The sequence below is a fragment of the Talpa occidentalis genome, unplaced genomic scaffold, assembly GCF_014898055.3.
Source record: "Talpa occidentalis isolate TD23 unplaced genomic scaffold, MPIMG_talOcc4v2.1 talOcc4.17, whole genome shotgun sequence".
In the NCBI taxonomy this organism is placed as follows: domain Eukaryota; kingdom Metazoa; phylum Chordata; class Mammalia; order Eulipotyphla; family Talpidae; genus Talpa; species Talpa occidentalis.
The window spans coordinates 49,038,583-49,058,509 of record NW_023601754.1 but is presented as its reverse complement, the minus strand read 5'-3'; the positions used below and the strand labels follow the sequence as shown (position 1 = coordinate 49,058,509).

The window sequence follows — 19,927 nt, the reverse complement described above, 5'->3', positions numbered from 1 at the left end:
CTGCTTAGGGGAGCTGCGGGGGAGAGAGGAGAGGTCCACTGTGCTATGTGGGTCAGCTCCCTGGCCAGGATTGAATTCAGGCCGCAGCGGCTGGCGATATTTTGATAGCGCTGAGACTTTAACCCTGCACCACCAGGGAGGCCCTTGATTGGTTTCTTAATACAATTGCGCTTGGTCCGTCATTCAAAAGGTCTTTAGCCTGGTTCATAAGAAAGTTAATGTAGTATCTTTATGAAAGCTCTCTAGCTGCATTTGACAGTGTCACAGATGTCAACTTTGCATACTACCATTGCAGGTTGAGTGTGGGCAAGTTAGGTAACTGGTCACTTTGGGGAACACATCTTCAAAGTAACCACACACAAGTAACTAAGCTCAAAGATCCTTATGTGTACACAGACATAAATCACAAGATACTAGATTTTGAGACAACAGCCTTATAAATTGAGATCTTTGGGAGTATTTGTAGAGTGTGGGTCTGCTAACTCAACCATTTTTGTTACCGATACAACAGAAGAGGGCATAGCTGCATGTGGAATTATGTGAACTCCATGGTCATAAAGTAGTGTGTCATTCAGTAACTTCCAAAAATGGTCACATAATATTTTCCATTCCATATGCTTTTTCGTAATGTACTCTTGCAATACTCCCATTGCGATAGAGTCTATTTCTCTACCCCTTAGAATCTTCATGGGTCCTTGAACTGTTGTGAACAACAGAAACATAAAAATGACACTACTAGCAGGACAACACGTTCCCTTGGAGGCAAAATCAAGATTTTGAGAAATGTACTCAAGACTTTAAGAAAAATTTCAACAGAATGGAAAATATTTCTTTCTGAAAATTTTCATCCAAATTAAGATTCATTATAGACTCTGAAATGCATGAAGGTAGCATTATGTTGGAAACTGGCAAATCAAAGATCTTTATAAGGCTTCACTTTATACTCATTCAATTCTTGCTTAGACTTGACTTTTCCATCAATTAATTTGAGGGTGAAAAACGTGAATACAGCTCTTTCCTGGGTGAATTTTCTACACGTTTGTCCCAAATTGATCAAGAAAATTGCCCACAATGAACTGGTTATGTTGTAAACAAATCACACATGGAAGGGCTTAACATACCAAGTATTTATTTCTCAGTCCGAAGAAAAGTATAAATGGAGATTGTTGAGGTAGAATCTGGAAGACTGCTCTCCCTAATCCTTGATCCTGGCTTACATTAGGGGGCAGTCCTCATCTGATGGCTCCCAAGACAAACCAAAGGGAATAAAAAAGCTGGGAGAATGCACATATTTTTTGCCATCCCTTGTTTTCATATTCTCCTGGTCAGAGCTAAGTTCCAGGGCCTAACCATGGTAAAGGGAGGCTGAGAAAGGCAGTTTACCAACAAGAATACATTTTGTGAACAAGTTAAGTCTCCATCATATAATTCCCATGCATGATTTCCTAATTTACACTAGACTGACATGTGAAGAACATTTTTATTCTGTATCATCATAGATGATACAGGTGAAACTCCTGTGTGAATTTCCTGGAAACTCTCAAGGACTGGTTCCGGGAGAAAGTTTTCCTACATTCTTTACATGCATAGGACTTTCTCTCCTGTATGACTTTCCTGATGTAGAGTGAGATTTGTCTTACAGGAGAAGGTTTTTCTACATTCTTTACATTCATAGGGTTTCACTCCTATATGACTTCTCTGATGTTTACTAAGGTCTGACTTCTGGTAGAAACTTTTCCTACATTCTTCACATTCATAGGGTTTCTCTCCTGTGTGAATTCTCTGGTGTACAGTGAGGGCAGATTTCTGGTAAAAAGATTTCATACATTCTTTACATTCAAATGGTTTCTCTCCTGTGTGAATTCTCTGGTGTACAGTGAGAGCTGACTTATGATAGAAAGATCTCCTACAATCTTTACATTCATAGGGTTTCTCTCCTGTGTGAGTTCTGTTGTGTCTATTAAAGACTGACTTCCAGTAGAAAGTTTTCCCACATTCTTTACACTCATAAGGTTTCTCTCCTGTGTGAGTTCTTTGATGATAACTGAGGGCAGACTTGTAGTAGAAAGTTTTCCTACATTCTTTACACTCATAAGGTTTCTCTCCTGTGTGAATTCGCTGATGTATAGTGAGGGATGACTTCTGGGTGAAAGGTTTCTTACATTCTTTACATTCATAGGGTTTCTCGCCTGTATGAGTTCTTTCATGTACCGTAAGGCCTGATTTATTGTAGAATGTTTTCCTGCATTCTTTACATTCATAGGGTTTATGACCTGTGTGAGTTCGCTCATGTACAGTGAGTGCAGACTTCTGCGAGAAACTTTTCCTACACTCTTTACATTCATAGGGTTTCTCTCCTGTGTGAATTCTCTGATGTAGTGTTAGAGCTGACTTCTGTGAGAAACTTTTCCTACATTCTTTGCACTCATAAGGTTTCTCTCCTGTGTGCGTCCTCTGATGCACAGTGAGGTCTGATTTGCAGTAGAAAGTTTTCCTACAATCTACACATTTGTAGGATTTCTCTCTAGCACTTATTTTATGTTTATTAAGATTAGATATTTTATAGAAAGTTTTGCCCAGTACGTTACAGTCAAAAGGTTTCTTTCCTAACTGAGATCTCTGGAACTGAGTGAGGTATAACTTCTTACTGAGATTATTCCCACTTTGATTAGATTTATGGTGTTCCTCCAGGAAAAAAGCTCTATGAAGGTTCAGCTGTGTTGGTTTCTCAGAAAAGGTTTTATCCCATTTGTTCCATCTGTACTGAGTGTCCCCAATATTAGTTGTCTCTTGGCCAATGAGGACTGATTTATCAAAGACTTTCCCAAATTCATTATATTTACAGGTAGTGTTTCCCACAAGAGTGTGTGGGAGTGTGTGTAAAGTGTGTGTAAAGATTGCATCCTTGTTGAAGGTTTTCTTTGGTCCAATAAATTCAAAAGGCTGTTGTAGAGTTTGAATCACCCGATGAAAACCAGGATTCTCAGGATATTGGAGGGACTTTGCAGCTGTATTCCGGCCCTCAGGTTTCTCTCCAGCATGAATCACATCAGGGTCACCAGGAAGAAATATGTTCTCATTTGCAGTCAACTCCTGAGGTGTTATTCCCGAATAGGTTTCATAATTTGTCATCAGTCTTGAAATATGGATTGAGCTCAAATTAAATGTTTTTCCTAAGTCAGTTCTCTCCTTAGTTGATGTTTTGTTGGTGGTGGCTTCAATTTGCCACGAATGTCTGCTCTGGTTTTTCTGGTTGATCTCAATCACATCATCCACAGCCTGGATATCTAAAGTGAGATAAAAAATAACCATATGTATCAAAAAATATCTAAGCGGGCCTCCCTCATGGAGGTGGCACAGGTGATTCAGCGCAGCGCTATGACACTGTCCACGGCCTCTGCAGTGCAGGTTCGATTCCTGCTAGCCTCAGAGCAACCCACATGGTGAGCAGACCTCTCCCGTCTCACCCGCTGCACTCCTCAGCAGTGTATTTTGTCAGTCTGCCTGTTCTGTTCCCCACTCTGTCTCTGGCGAATCCTCTCACCCTTCCGCGCATCTGGCCTGTACCCCGGCTCTTGTATAAATAAAATAAATCTTAAAAAAAAAACAAAAACAAAAACCTAAGCATTTCCATGGAATGCTGATATAAAGGCAAAGAATTTTCTTTCTGGCTCAGCAGCACATAAGCTAAAACAAAATGGCATTGATTTTATGATATTTTTCCTGTCTAATCGTGTAAAAAAATGTAATAGACATGGAAATGCCAAATCATGGCATATTCCCAATTAAACACATCACTAGCTTCTGTCCTAACCTTTGGACTTAAGGAAATACATTGCTGAAAAATAGCTCCATCCTGGGCCTCCCTGGTGGTGCAAGGGGTTTAGACGCAACCTATGAAGCTATCCACAGTCTCTGCAGCACAAGTTCGATCCCTGGCGAGGGAGCTACCCACATGGTGCAGCAGACCTCTCGTGACTCGCCCGCTGCTCCCCTCAGCCAGTGTACTTCAGTAGATCTGTCTGTTCTGCTCCCCACTCTGTCTCTGGTGAATCCTCTCATCCCCCCCACATCTGGCCTGTACCCCAACTCTTGTATGCATAAATAAATAAATCTTTTTAAAAAAAAAAAAAAGAAAAGAAAAATTGTTCAATGTAGTGAGCCTCTGCTGGGCTTTCCACTTATGTCTCGTAGGCACTGACTGACCTGACAGCCTCTCATGTCGGGGCCCTTCTAAAGTCCATGGCTCTGCTCCTTGCTCCAACCTGATGATCACCTCAGGTTTGGTCACGCAGTGCCCTGTTAATGAGAACAATGGCTTATGTAGCATGCCATTTGAAGAGCAACAACAGCAGCAGAGTTTAAGAGTTGTACATAGAAGGGCTAATTAGAACCTTTTATTAGAGGGTTAAAAACTCACATTATTCCTGGCCTGAAATCATAAACCCAAAGTCTTAAGTTTATAAACAGTAGCATAGTTGCCAATAAAGAAAACAGTGCTTGCACTCGGCAGGGACAGGGCCGTTTGGCTCACCTAGGGATGCCAGGCTACTGTAGGTCTCCAGCATCACGTCCCTGTAGAGGGTCCTCTGAACGTCGTCCAGGTCCTGCCACTCCTCCCAGGTGAAGGCCACGGCCACGTCCTCAAAGGTCACCATCCCCTGTAATGGCACCATCTCCTCAACTCTACATACCAACCTGAGTCAGAAGAACAAGACTCTTCTCTGTGTGTTTTACAAAATACAACATGCTTTTTATTCTATATTTCAGGGAAAAGAGACATCATGGAAGAAATATACTAACACTATTAATTTACTAGTTCCTAAAAGAACTATTACACTTTCCCTTACATATCTGAAATTGCCTAGCTAGTAACAATAAAAAAATGAACAAAGTCCTGCACCGTAAGTAGCTAATAATTTGGTTTTAGAGATATAAGTATGAACACATAACTGGAAAAGTATAGTAGATCTATGTTAAAATGGGGAAAATGGCACTCTGTACTCTGATTGCAATTCCCTAAAGATGCAAAGATGTTAAGATCCTCCATGTGAACCACGTGTTTTCATGAATTTGAGGCAACAGAAGAATTCAAGACGTGAGGGCATGAAGAACAGCTATATTTGGAACCCCAAATATCATTCTCAGTGCCAGTAAGTGGTCCTGGGATGTGATGAGAAATACAGACATGAAAGTTATGCAGATAACTGATTATGAAGTTATTCTGCATTTAATGTTACCTAATTCCATGAAAAATATATGGACATATTTTATAATAACCTACAAAATAAATGTACACACGCATTCTAATATTTCCTGGACATTGTGTATTTCCACCCCAGAGCTAACACAGCATACTTCCTAAACCACAGGGTGTAAATAATGAGGGTCAGTTAAATTGAGATGTTACATGAATGAATCTGCATTCAACAGTCAACTCCACGTAGGCTGAGAAGGGCTTTGGGAGAATCCAGGAGAATGAACACTTACACTGAGATAACAGAAGAAAAGGAAAACAGAACAGGGGGCCATTTCTAAAACAGAGAAAAAGAAAAAGGAGAAACAGAATTTGGTACTAATTTGTGCCAGAAGGGGGAAGGGCATGATTTACTATCAAGCTGTCTGCGTGACCAGCTGCGTGGATACTGCAATCTGAAACTGGGAAAACAGACCAAGTGTGATGGGCACAAGTTGCTGCAGTTCGGTTTGAAGTTTCTGCTCTCCCTTATCTGGGGATGTCCAACTAGCAACTGATACATAGTGTTAATAAAGTTCTCAGTGAATCTTATTGGGGTTGACTATGAATGGAACTTAAAAGGTTATTGCACCTGGAAATCCTCATCTCTCCTCTGATTCAGAAAGTTCTCATCCCTTTCTTTTTTCTCTGAGGGATTAATATGATGCAAATATTGTCAAACTTGACAGTGGCCCTTAATTCACATGTTCACTCTTTCGTTTTCCCTTTTTCTTTTTTTTTAAATTACTTTTAATTTTTATTTAATTTTATAATTTGTTTTTATTTATTTTTATTTTTGGGTAGAAGATCTGGGATACAAGCCAGTAGTGCAGGGGATGAGAGGATTCAGCCGAGACAGAGTGGGGAACAGAACAGGTGGATCCACTGCAATCCACCTCTGAGGGGAGCAGCGGGGAGACAGGAGAGGTCTGCTGCGCCATGTGGGTCAGCTCCCTGGCAGGGGATCAAACTGAGGCCCTAGAGACGAGAGCACTGAGACAACCTTTAGGCCACCAGGGAGGCCCAGTTATCCCTTATTCTTCTCTGTATTATTTTTAAATGATGTAATTGTATGGGGAATATAAAAATAAAATTTAAATTAAAAAAAATAAAAATAAATAAAATGAAAAGATGGAGCTTTGAGTTTACAGATCCTTTCCTCTGAATCAGGTATGCTGTTGATAATTTCTACTGTAGTTTCCATATCTACTTGATAGTTTGTTATAATTTCTATCTCCACTGACTCTGGGTTTAGTTAATGCACTTTCCTTGCTTTTGCTGAATTGTCTGTTTTTTCTTGCAGCTTGCTGAACTTCCTTGAAACAGAATTGTCAGGCACTGCAGGACCCATGGCCCAGTGAAGCGCTGGGTGTGGGATGGATGCTGGGAGAACTGATGGCAGCCAGGTCACAGGCAGGACACAAACAGCTCCTCTTGCAGAGGGGCATGACAGCATTGCTCCAGGGGCCCTGCAGCAGTGGCACCACTGCTTACATCAGCGATGAAAACTCCTGTGTTCGCTTCATAGCAGGCTGCTTGAGTGGCCCTGATGAACACCACGAGATCCACCATGAGAGAAGTTGCCAGCTGCCACGGACTCCTCAACAGAAAAGCCAACTGTGGGCCTCTGCTGAGCCGGCCGCTGGGGATTTTGGGATCTCCCAGGTTGTCCTTTCCATGCGGTTCTTCTCCATTCTTCTGATCCAACTTTCTTTAGGTTCTTAACTGGACTCTTGAGGCCTTCAGGACCATTTTGCCCCTAGAAGCTGACAAACTGGGGGGAATAAAGGCTGGTATAACCTACTCTGCCCTGGAGTGGACATCCTTCTGAAAAGTGTACATTATAAAAGGTTTTCACCTAATGAGGCCAGTGTAGACAAGAAGGAAGGAAGGATGGTCCGGGGAAAAAGGTGGGCTCTAGCAGGGTACAGAATGCAGGGCTTTTCAAAGGTTTCCCACTCCCAGATAGAAGCCTCTGAGAAACCTCATTGGGTAATTACAGGACTGCCAGATTGCCATGCAAGGATACTCCCAGTGATCCTTTTCCTTATTATTTCCTTTTTCAAATGAGAAAATTGTGTGCTTATCCTGCCCATGCTCTACCCTTATATACTGAGTATGGAGACGGCAGAAAACTGGTCTTCCAAGGTCACAGGTCTCTGGAGCCACAGTGGTATCCAGGCCTTTGAGAGGAAAGTACCACCTAGAGGGAACCGCATCCCCCCAGGGATGGGGAGCTGAGGCACACGTGGGAAAGACAGAAACACGGAGGCACCACTGGCCACTTATTTTTTTTTTTTAAAGATTTATTTATTTATTAATACAAGGACTGGGTACCGTCAGAAGCACGGGAGGGTGAGAGAATTCACCAGAGCCAGAGGGGAGAGCAGAGCAGGCAGACTGACGAAGTACACTGCTGAGGGGAGCAGCGGGTGGCAGGAGAGGTCTGTGCACCATGTGGGACCCTTGCCTGGCGGCCGAGGATCAAACCGGCGCTGCAGAGGCTGCGGGCAGCTTCGCAACCCAGCGCTCAACCGCTGCGCCACGGGGGGGGGGGGTTGCCCATAGCCACTCATTTTCAGCGCTGCAGTGAGATGACAGAATCTGCCCAGATGTCAGTGGCTGGGATGACCACCCCTTCTGAAAAATCTTTACGAGCTGGCACTTGGTTCATTGCAGTTTCACCTCTTGTCACAGAACCAGGACTATTTCTGGTCTTCCATCACCCTGAGGCCAGAGAAAAGGATAACGCACGCCTCTGCTGTGCAAGCCTCTTGGACGCTGGGTTAGGGTTTAGGGGTTAGGGTTAGTAAACTATTCTACCCATATCCCAAACTAACGCAGTCCAGAGAAAAAGAGATCCTGAATGCAGCCGGAGGGAAGAGAGAACATATGAGTAAACCACATGTGAATGATGGATGACTTCATACCAGAAACAATGGAGAAACATCTGTAAAGGGAGTATCTTTCAATCCATGATCCCATACTGAGAAACCACATTAAAAATGGAAGGTAAAATCAAGACAGTTTCAGATAAGCAAAAACTAAGATAACTGTCATCAGAAGTCTGTCCTACAACAGGCGAAAGGACATTTTCTAAGCAGAAGGACAGTCATTAGGATGTATACAAAGAATCAATAGTGGTTAAAAATAAGGGATTATATATTTATCTTTATTTTTTTTTTACAACAAGTATGATTGCTTAAAAAAAAAACTATGGGCCTCCCCTGGTGGCCCAGCAGTTGAGCGCTGGGTTGTAAGGCTGCCCACAGCCTCTACAGCACCAGTTCGATCCCCGGCCACCGGCAAGGGTCCCACAAAAAAACCAAAAAAACAAAAAAAAAACTATAACACATATAGTGGACCCAATGTATGTAGACTTGATGCGCAAATATAGGCATCAGAAAGGACCAGTGATCAGGGCCATAAAATGAATTTCTCCACTGGAAGGTCCCGATATTTTGAGTGAACTAGACCAGTACTACTTGAATGCATCGCAGTACACACTAGTAAACACTTGAGGAACCAATAAAAATGCTAAGACACCAAAGCAAAGTATCACTGTGTAGAGCCCCTTTAGAAGACAATTTGGTACCATCTTCAAAAGTTAATACTCTTTTCCTTCACGACCCAATTATAATACCATGTTTCTGGTACTTACCCAAAGGATTTGAAAACTTACAGCTACATGAAAACCAGCACATGGATGTTAAAAGCAGTTCTATTCTTGACTGCCAAAACTGGAAGCAAGCACAATGTCCTCTAATATATCAATGAAAGGGTGAAGTGTAATTCATCCAGACAATGAAACATTACTGACTGCTAATAATAAATGAACTGTCAAATCAGAGAAACAGGGAGGACACTTAAAGTTATGTTAATAAGTCAAAGACACCAATTTGAAATGGCTACATAATGTATGATTCTAACTAAGACATGCCAGGAAAGGCAAAACTAGAGAGACAGGAAAACATCACTGTTGCCAGGGGCGATCAGGCAGGGAAGGATAAGTATCACTGCACATTTTTCCAAACCAATAAACAATACCAATAGTAAATCATAATGTAAACCATGGACATGAGGTTATAATAACGTAAATGTCAGTTCATGAATTGCAACAGACATACCACCCTGGTTGGGATGAAGTCGATATGAGGGAGGAAATGTGTATGTGGCAGGGAGGATACTGAAGTCCCTGTACCTGCCACTCAATCATGCTGAGAATAGTAAACTAGTATAATGTGTCCTTTAAAAAAGGGTAGGCAACACTCCCACTGCCCACCTGTGACTATGCAGGTGCCTCTTCTTACCAACTCTCTCCCTCTGCAGGAAAGCAGCTTTCTGGTTGCCAGTGACCTGTACCTGCAGGGGCTTCTCTTCACTGACATCCCTCAGCAGAGGTCACTCTCCTCAAAGCCGCCCGCCTGCAACCATGCAGGCCTCTCTTAGCAAAACCTGTCCCTTTCTGTTTCCCTAATAAACCTGCTCTTTAAATGTAAAAAATAAATAAATAAATAAATAAATAAATAAATAAATAAGGGTAAAGGACTGGAATAGACATTACTAAATGGAAGATATACTAATTGGCACATATGTAAAAAACTGCTTTTGTTCAACACTGCTAGTCATTTCAGAAAAGCAAATCAAAAGCACAGTGAGATAAGATTTTATACTCATGAGGATAGCTGTAATAATAAAAAGAAAGAACAAACCCTTGTGCACTGTTAGTGGGACCATAAAACAGCACAGCCAGCAGGGAAGATAACATGGTAGTTTCTGAAAAAAATCTCAGCATAGAATTACAACATGAGCCAATAACTCCACTTCTTGGTATACGCCCAAGTGAAAGAGGGAACTCAAAATGTTACCTGCACAAACATGCCCACACTAGCACTATCCATTTCAGCCAAAAGTTAGATGCAAGCCAGGCAGCTGCTGATGAAATGTGGTGTGAAAATGGAATGGAATATGGAGACATAAAAAGGAAATAAAATTTTGGCACACGTGCAACATGGTGAACACTAAAGACATCATGCTAAGTGAAACAGGTCAGTCAGAAAAGAAAAAGATACTACATGGTTCCACCTATGAGAGCAGTCAAATTCACCGAGGCAGAAAGAACAATGGTGGTTGTCAGGGGCCATGAGAGCAGAGAAAATAGAGTCAGTGTTCAGTGAGCACAGAGCCTCATTTGGGAAGATGAAAAAACATTAAGATAGATGGTAGTGATGTTTAAACACCACTGTGAACATACTAAACATCAATGAATTATGTATGAAAATGATTAAGATGAACAATTACAGACTGTCTAAACTTTCTCATGATGAAAAATAACTGACTATTAACCAGAATCCCAGTCGTAAATCACAGTTGTGATTGATGCATCCATGCATTTTTCCTGATTAAATTTTAACTGATTAGTTCAAAGAGCAGAAAAATTAAACACAGTACATGAAAGAGTCTGAAAACACTACTAGGCATTTTAGAGCTAGAAATAAATGTATTTTAAAAAATACAGACAGACTTGCTGACCTAATTATATAGTTTACACATGCAATGTACAAGTGTATGATAAATGCCAAATAACATGTTTTTTTTAAAAAAAAAACATTTATTTTTATTTATGCATACAAGAACTGGAGTCTTGTCCAGAGGTGCAGGATCTACTGAAACACACTGCTGAGGGGAGCAGTGGGGAGACACGTCGGTCAGCTCCCTGGATGGGAATCGAACTCACGCTGCAATGGCTGGTGATAGCCTGATAGCACTGAGACTTTAACCCCTAGGCCACCAGGGAGGTCCCCAAATAACATGCTATGTTAAAATAATAAAAGCGAGACATGATACAAATCTGAGCTCCTTATTTTTATCCTCAATGTATCTTTGTCTTCGCCCTGTGCAAACATGTTTAACTCCTGAGTGCCTCTTCCCCCTGGGCTCCTTCAACTGTCCCCACTCCCGCTGGCAGCTGTCCCTAATCCCACTGACGAGCAGGACAGGTTAGGAGGCACAGAGCCTGATCACTGAGCAAACCCCACATCCTTAAGATTTGCCCAGAATGAGAATTCAAATGGAAAAGGGAAAGTTACTGGGCCTCCCCGGTGGCGCAGCGGTTGAGCGCTGGGTTGCGAAGCTGCCCGTGGCCTCTGCGGCGTCGGTTCGATCCCCGGCTGCTCCCCGGCCACCAGAGGAGGGTCCCACATGGCGCGCAGACCTCTCCTGCTGCCCGCTGCTCCCCTCAGCAGTGTACTTCGGTCCTTCTGCCTGCTCTGCTCCCCACTCTGGCTCTGGTGGGTTCTCTCACCCTCCCGCGCTTCTGACTGTACCCAGTGCATGTATAAACAAACAAACAAACAAACAAACAAATAAATAAATAAATAAATGCCTCTATTAAAAAAAAAAAAAAAAAAAAAAGAAAAGGGAAAGTTACTGTATTTGCTGTGAGCACCAATGCAGACATTATGTAATACTCAAGAACAAAGAAAGCAGCAGAACATTCATTAGACCACATTAAGGGAAAGAGAGCGAGGAGTTCAGGAGAAAGCCCCTCTTGTGGTTTGAACCACTAGCTAGTAGGAAGCAGTACTGTATGTAAGGAGGGAAAGGCGTTTTCATTTTCCATCTGTTGAGCTGAGGTTCCTTCTGGACAGGTACAGAGAAGCACTCAATAGGGAGGTACAGCTGTGAAGGTAAAGCTGGGGAGCGGGGCCCCTCCCTGATGGCCTAGAGGTTAAGTGTCAGCGTTATTGTAACAGGGTGGTCCCCAGGAAAGGGGGAGGTTCCCTGCCCCACCCCAGGAAGGGTGGAGCTGAGCAGGAAGAGAAGAAGCTGCAGAAGAGACTGAGGAAGGAAGCAGGATGGAGCCAGAAGGAGCCCTGGAGGAGGCACATGGAACCTAGAGACACGTGAAGAAACTGGGCTTGTCTTTTGGTCGTGGACTGGGTGACACAGATGTGGGTGAGACCCGTGGGGAGGTGACCATGGCAGCTTTAATCTTGATGTTGATTTTGCTCTTTTCCTTCCGGGATTGTCTGGTTGTTTCTGACCCTTTTCTGTGGGTCCCCACTGGAAGATGCTTTAGACTTATGGCAGGCTTTGGGGCCTTGTTCTGGGCCAATCCCATATGGATGGACTTTTACCCACGAGGGGACGGGTAACTTTGGGTGCTTCATTTAGAAACTAGACTCTTTGCCTTACCTGTATTGTTTCCTAATTGTATTAAAGTTCCTTCCCATTTAAGTCTCATATGTTTTGTGTTGATGCGGCGGATGGCAGAACCCATGTAGAATAGGCAGGTGTGCGAGGTTTGGGCTGCCCCTCTCCCTGCCCTATAACATTATCACCACTATGGCCTGAATTCGATCCCTGGCTAGGGAGCTGACCCACATGGTATAGCAGACCTCTCCTTTCTCCCCACTGCTCTCCTCAGCAGTGTACTTGGGTCAATCCGCCTGTTCTGCTACCCTGTCTCTGGTGAATCCTCTCACTCCTACCCCCACACCTCTGGCCTGCACCCCAGTTCTTCTACATGAAAAAAAAAAAGAAAAGAAAAGTTGGGGAGGGAGCCCAACCTAAAGGGAAACACTTGGGACTGCAAAGCATAGAGGGTGATCAGTCAGGGAGAAGCGCAGTGTGAGCAAGGAGCCCAGACCTGGACTCTAGGATGAGCTCTGGGCGCAGGAGCAGAAGACCACAAGAATTGAGGGAAACAAGACATCATCAGACAGGCAGAGACAGAAGCTAAAGGAGAAGTACTTGCAGATGATGAAGCACACAAAGTGGAGCAAAGTGGAGACAACAGTCACTGATGTAGCTTGGGCTGATGCTGTGCTTTAAGAAACACGGAGTAGGTGAAGGTACAAACCTGCACTGGAAACAATCGCTCTAAAACATAGCGGAGCAATCTCCTGCACAACACGCATATACAGACTGGCTGAGAACGGCACAGGTAGATTTCAGAACCAGGGGTTGAGCCAAGCCTCAGATATTCCAAGTTTGCTCCCATCTGCTCCCTGTATCAACCATGGCCTTCCAAAAGTTGCCTGAAGCAGTATGTTCCGTCAGTCTGCCTGTTCTGTTCCCCACTCTGGCTCTGGTGAATTTTCTCACCCTTCCGCGCTTCTGACTTGTATAAATAAATAAAAATAAATCTTTAAAAAAAAATCAAAAGTTGCCTGAGATCACAGTATTTTAGCAATACTAAAAAACCCTTACCAAGTTGTGCTTTAGCTTCAGAAAATCATTATTACCACAAAGTGATGGGAGGGTTTATTTTCAGACTATAATGAGACACTGCATGTGAAGACGGAGACACTGTTTTTTCACACTTCTGTGTCTGCAAGTGTCCCTGTCCCCTGAAAATGCAGCATGCTGTCTTCTAAGGATCTGTTCTGATCAGGAAACAAACATGTCTGACCTGCCCTGGCATCAGAAAGACCAGCCTCCAATGTGTGTGTACCCTGGACTAGGGATGAGCTGACTATCTCTGTAAGCCACATTCATCTTCTTTATGTGTATTTACTGAAGCAGAATTTTACATTTTTCCAATTTAATATATGAATCTTCATAAAAAACAAACTAAGAAAAAAACCAAATTAATAACTCACCAAAGATTTTTTCATTGCCTGCTGCTCTCAGAAATACATACAGGACTCTGGAAATGGAGCAGGGAGAGAAGGCAAATGAGTTTAACTTCTTGTACATCATCAGCTTGTGTAGATACCTGAGGCTGGTCTATTAGAAGCACAGGCTTAGCCAACAGCCCACACAAACCACCAAAACAGCCCATGAAGTCATCTTATACCAGTCAGCTCAGAAAAGGCATCTGAGGACCACAGCCTTATTTGTGATCCAAGCAACTGGAGCAGAGGAAGTAACCAACTAAACCCAACCCAAAATGGTAACCATAGATCTTTCAGAAAAACAAATAGATGTGCTGGTTTTTTTGTTTGTTTGTTTTTTTTAAAGCTTGGAAATGTTAGTGATCTAAATCCCCATACTAATTTGGGGATTTGTGTGTAACAAATTATGTGAGGGAATTACATTCCAAACACAATTAACAAAACTTCACACCCACATGCAGAAATTTTGAGAAACAACAAGTTTTTCAGTGAAGTTGCTGGAACTAAGAGACCATGTACTAATCATACTAAGCAACTGCCCACAGATCAGAATACATAGTCAATCTAACCTTCCAGTTTTAAATAGAGAAGAGACTTAGGTGATCATTTTCAAGATTATTACATTAGGTGGGAAACAGTTATATCATGAACCCCTTGAGTTTACATAATTTACATAACTCACTGAAAAATTTGGGGCTAAAGGATAGGCATGTTTAAAGAAAGACCTTCTAAAACATGTTTGCAAAAAATGATGTCAAGAACAAACATGTGTCAGGTATACAAACCCTGTGACCCTGGCATGTCTCCTAAGGCCTCAAATCATGTTCGTTGTTTTTTAAATCTTTATAAAGCAGAAATACCTGGACAAAGCCACCCAAAACCACCAGGAAGATAATTCACAGCAGAACAAGAGTTAATACCAAACTGGAGATAGTTTGGAGCGGTCAGGTCCTGGAAACACTGAGGGAGAATAAAGAAATAAGCGCCTACTTAATAAAGAATGGCCACAGGTTCTTAGCTGTGACAGGTTCCTTGTCAAGCCAGACCACGCCCTCTTAAGACCCTGCCCACAAAACTTTTCCTTGCACTTTGCCTACTCCTCTAAGCCCAGCTCAAGTCTCCTGAGGGCTGGACCAAACTTCCACTATCACAAAGTCGTTCACAGCTTGTGGAGGAGATAATATTACCTAAATCATGTTCACACTGGGCAGATTATCAATAACTGCTTGACAATGCAAAGCGAGGACCTCTCCAGAATTTCTACGATTCTTCTGCGCCTGCTCTCTTAAGCACTATCTAGAGGCTTCAGGCCACAGAGATGTTCTCCAAGCAGCTTATCCCAACGTCTGAACTGCCCTTTCTCACGTCCTAACAGCCACCTGTCCAAAGAAAGCAGAACACCATCCAGACACCAAATATCCCGCCTAGAACTGAAGGTGCCTGGAAACAGGTCTTGCACAAACTCTGAAAAAGGAAATCAGGGGGTGTGAGGCAGCCACACCGTGCATGAGGGGTCCTCACACTTCACCTCCTGAGGCGATACCCCCAAATCACATGAACACAAGTGCCAGTAGCAAGCGCAGGTCCGCACACACACAGCGATCTCCGCAGGAATCCTGCCATCTCCCCAGTTACGAGCGCGCTGATTTACAGCGGCCGGACCTGCAGGCCCGGCGGGTCCCCCCCGGGCCAAGGACGCTCCCCGGCGGAGCAGACCCCCAACTGCAGGCGCCCACCGGCACCTCGCTCGCTGCAGACCCACGCCGCCTCGCAGGCGTCCCTGCCTTCTTGGACTGCAATCTTCGGCACCACCGGCCGGCTGCAGACGCTGCAGCGGGCACGTCCAGCACTCGAGCCGCGCCGAGCGCCTTCGGAGCAAGTCCATCAGCAAAAGCGCAGCAAGGGCCGGCCTGCCCCGCCCGCCCGCGGGCCCAAGGTCCCACCGCCTCCCTGGCGCGCCGGCTCCCGCCACACAGCCGCGCGCAGGCCCCTCCCGCCCCGGCCCGCTCCCTCCCGCCCCGTTTCCGAGCGCCGGGGGCGGCTCCCTCCACCGCCCCCTACACACACCTTCGGGACGCGGACCCCGCGGAAGCCCGGCCGCGGCCAGCGCAGCGGCGCCGAAAGATGGCGGAGCAGGGCGGGGGCGGGCCGCGCCTGCGCAGAGGGAAGCGGGAAGGCGCCCGCCCAGGCTTTCTTACGGGCCCCACCCGGCAGCACGGACTACATCTCCCACAAGCCTCTGCGCCGCCGGCCCGCGGTGGGGACGCTTTGTGCGTCGCGGGTGGCCGCCCCCGGCCCCGCCGCCTGAAGGGATGGAGGGAGACGGGGGCCGACGGGCGCGTCCGCGGCGGCTTGGAAGACGAAGGGTTACACCTCGCCCAGGGCAGCGTGGCAGACGAGGGGATTTTTTTTCCCCCCAAGAAGGCGAGTTTCCGGACTCACTTCTTCGCTGCTCCTAGGACCATTAGCTAAGAGCGGGAGAGCAGCGAAGCTCCGAAATCAGTGGAGCCGCCCTCGGGGACTAGATGGAAGGCCCGTGGTGCGGCTGATGAGGCCCGTTGGAGTGGAAGGACTTGCCCCAACCCCCGGCCCCGCGAGAGTCCCGCCCACGGGGTCTCTGCCCTCTCACCTCTGTCCACGTGACACCTGCCGGGCTTCTCTCCCCATAGACACCCCGGGTCCTCCAGCTCCACTGCCAGGAGCAGGAAGGGGTGCCTCAGAGATGAGAGACTCCCCGTGTTTCTCAGCGCCCCCATTCTGGTAGGGGTGACAGTAAGGGGCATCAGCTCCCCCCCTAAAGACCTCCAGGTGAAGGGCTCCCGCATCACAGGGCCCGACGCGGGGTGATGCCGTGCTCTCCCTTGGTGGGGTCCCATTGGATTGATAGGCTATCAATTAAATGTCAGATACGGGTATGTGTGTGCGTGTGCTTTTGACTGAGCCCAACTGCCCTCTGAAGCCTCTTGGTATGCTGGGAGCGCGATATTGTTCACCACCTGACCCCAATACTGTTACAGATAAGGACCTAAATCTGCAAGGTTGGAACTTACCCAAGAGAAGCAGATAGGAGCCCCACCCGGACCCCCTTGGGGAGACCTCAGAGAAAAGGACCTGGCCCCTTTGCAGGAAGCATTCTGCAGGGGTGCAAGCAAGAATCTGCCTGGGCTCACGGGTCAAAGAGCTAACAAGGCCAGTGGTGGCGGCGCCACGTCCCCTGTGGTGGCAGGAGCGCGATCTGTTGGGCTTTGGAGCGGCTCCAGTAACTATGGCCTTTACCCTGTACTCGTTGCTGCAGGCGGCCCTGCTCTGTGTCAATGCCACTGCCGTGCTCCACGAAGAAGGCTTCCTTAAAAACAGTGGCTGGGGAAGAGACCAGGGAATTGGCAGATTCAGAGAGGAGACAGGAATTAAGCCTCAGCTAATGAACCTTATTCAATCTGTAAGAACTGTGATGAGAGTGCCATTGATCATAGTAAACTCAGTTGTAATTTTATTACTTTTATTATTTGGGTGAAGATCAGTAGGAGAAAGGGAGACTCAGGAGAAGAGATGCCAACAGAAGTTACTACTTCCATCATGATTGGAATGTACACATTTTTTTTTTTTTTTAAGATTTCTTTATCGTTATACAAGTGCTAGGGTACAGGCCGGAGGTGCAGGAGGGTGAGAGGATTCACCAGAGACAGAGCAGGGAGCAGACTGACCAAAGTACACTGCTGAGGAGAGCAGCGGGCACGACAGGAAAGGTCTGCCACGCCATGTGGGAATGTTCCTGGCCAGCCTGGAATCCAACTGGTGCTGCAAAGGCTATGGACAGCTTCACAGCGTTGCGCTCAATCCCCTGTGCCACCGGGGAGACCCAGAACATACACATCTTAACTGGTCATCCTTGTATTTGAAAAAAATGTAAAACTGACAATAAAACAAGAGTCCCTAAAAAAACAAAAAAAACAAAACAACACGTAAGAAGCAGCTGAGGTGAGGTGAAGCCCTTCACCAGGGAAAGGGATGAGGTGAAATTAGGTGGAGAAATAGCAGGGACCAGGCTGGAGAAGCTGGCTCAGTTGAGGCAGCAAAGAGCTTTAGGAAGCCCTTCCTCTCCCCAGTCTATGCACAAAGGCCCCTGCTGGGTTAAGTTGGGAGATGTCTCACCATCAGCCCCCAGGATGATTCTGAGGAATCAGGAGGATTCCACAGGCCAGCACAAGGACCCAGAGCTCTGCCCAAAATGCACAGTCCTCCTCCTGCTCACCTGCCACACCTGCTTCCTGGGCGAGCCATTGAAATCACTCAGTTCCCTGGTGGCGCAGGGGTGAAGTTTCAGTGCTATCAAGCTATAACCAGCCATTGCGGCCTGTGTTCGATTCTGGCCAGGGAGCTGATCCACATGGCGCAGCAGACCTCTCCTGTCTCCTCGCTGCTCCCCTCAGCAGTGTATCTCAGTAGATCTGCCTGTTCTGCTCCCCACTCTGTCTCTGGTGAGTCCTCTCACCCCTGCACCTATGGCCTACACCCCACTTCTTCTATGATAAATAAATAAATCTTAAATGAAACTGATGTCTGTGAAAATCAACACACAGATGCTGAGAGCGGTTTTGCTCATCACTTGCCCAAGCTTGCAAGAATCAAATGTCCTTCAGTACTTGATGGATGTCCTGGGGTACAACCAGTCAATGCGATGGTACTCAGTGGTCAAAAGAAAGGACTTTTTAACCCATTAAGTGATATGAAGCTATCTTGAATAAGTGAAACACGTCAATCTAAAAAGACTACATGATCCATGATCCTAAATATAAAACACTCCATAAAAGGCACAACTATGGACACAGTAAAATACCAGCGGTTGCCAGCGGCCATGCCCTAATGAAGACGAAGAGAACACAGATCTTTTAGGGCAGTGAACCTACTCCGTGGGGCCATCGGGTTATGTATCATAAATTATTCCAATTCCAAGGAAAGCACAATACCAGCAGCGATTCACAATGTAAAGTGTGGAATCTGGGAGGAAAAGAAGAGTCATTGTTGATTGCCAAACTGTAACACATATACTGCTAGAAATGGGCCATGTGGTAATTCAATGACTCTCACCCACAGCCAAAGAAACAACCCAGGAGTCAAAGTCTCTAGAATCTCGGTCCATTGTAAACGTTGCAAATCTAGGAGTCTCATCTGTGAAGAGACTCCAAACATCCCCACAAAAACAACTGCCACATGTGACTAATCCACACACAGTTGCCAACTATTTCGGCTGGAATCGGGCTTCTTGCTGGTGATTAAAGCGCTCATCAAAGATGCCCGAGTGAAGTTCCGGTACAACACCTCACCAGGATGTTTCCTGGGGAGCAGGAACTCACAGGCAGACCGGCCACGTCCGCCTGGCTTCCTGGGCTCCTTGGCCCATCAATCTTGGACTCCAGCAAGCTGCTCTGGAAGCTCCCTACATGTAGGGAGCACGTAAACTGTAAACGTCACTTGCATCCCTATCAGATACCAGCTTTTCGCAGACGCAGAGGGCGCACAGCAGACGCTGGTAGAAACATATATTCTTATCGGACACCAGCTGTCCGAGGATGAGAGAAAGTAAGTATTTTTTTTTTTTTTTTTTTTGTTTAGAGAAAGAAAAGTTTATTGAGGAGAAAAAGAACAGAAATAAAGTGGGACTCCCAGGCCAGGAAACCAGGCCTGGGAGGGGCAAGGAAGCCCAGTATTTTTTGTTTTGATAATTTGCAGTGAAGAAAATATTTTGGTGAAAGTAAGATGCAAATATTTATGTACATATATTGGGTGTAAATATGTTATGGAAAATATGTTGAGAAAAATAAATGATGTTACCTAGTTTATAAAGTATATAAACTGAGCGATCGCAAAGTACTTCAGCTTCGAGGTGAGCTCAAGGTCAGCCCGTTATACTGAGAGCCGCCTTGCCCCTTCGAGATCCACCGGAGAAGACCTGGAACATTGTTCATGGGCTGCGGCCGCAGGGCGTCCCTGCAAAGCCGAGACCGAATTCGAGCAGCCGAGTTCAAGAGACTGAACGCAAACTGCCGAATCACGGACGACTCTTCCCTGG

General features: G+C 45.5%; 2 protein-coding genes across 5 annotated transcripts; one reads left to right on the top strand and one right to left on the bottom strand.

Moving 5' to 3' along the window:
* Positions 1-857: 857 nt before the first annotated feature.
* LOC119249705 (zinc finger protein 717-like) lies at positions 858-16,438 on the bottom strand. Of its 4 annotated transcripts, none has more exons than XM_054697369.1 (5): positions 16,300-16,438; positions 13,843-13,889; positions 4,535-4,661; positions 4,207-4,299; positions 859-3,287 (listed from the first exon to the last, which is right to left on the bottom strand). In XM_054697369.1, the coding sequence occupies exons 2-5, from the start codon at positions 13,855-13,857 to the stop codon at positions 1,579-1,581; spliced, it is 1,944 nt and encodes a 647-aa protein (XP_054553344.1). In that variant the 5' UTR covers positions 13,858-13,889; positions 16,300-16,438; the 3' UTR covers positions 859-1,578. The 4 variants fall into 4 exon arrangements, with proteins under 4 accessions (XP_054553342.1, XP_054553344.1, XP_054553343.1 ...); XM_054697368.1 differs by lacking the exon at positions 16,300-16,438 and adding an exon at positions 15,925-15,964; XM_054697367.1 differs by lacking the exons at positions 13,843-13,889; positions 16,300-16,438 and adding an exon at positions 6,731-7,712 and having other exon boundaries at positions 858-3,287.
* A 535-nt stretch (positions 16,439-16,973) lies between these two features.
* LOC119249712 (immediate early response 3-interacting protein 1-like) lies at positions 16,974-17,451 on the top strand. The gene has a single exon (XM_037517166.2). It carries the CDS (start codon positions 17,123-17,125, stop codon positions 17,369-17,371), a length of 249 nt encoding a protein of 82 aa, XP_037373063.1. The 5' UTR covers positions 16,974-17,122; the 3' UTR covers positions 17,372-17,451.
* Positions 17,452-19,927: the final 2,476 nt, after the last annotated feature.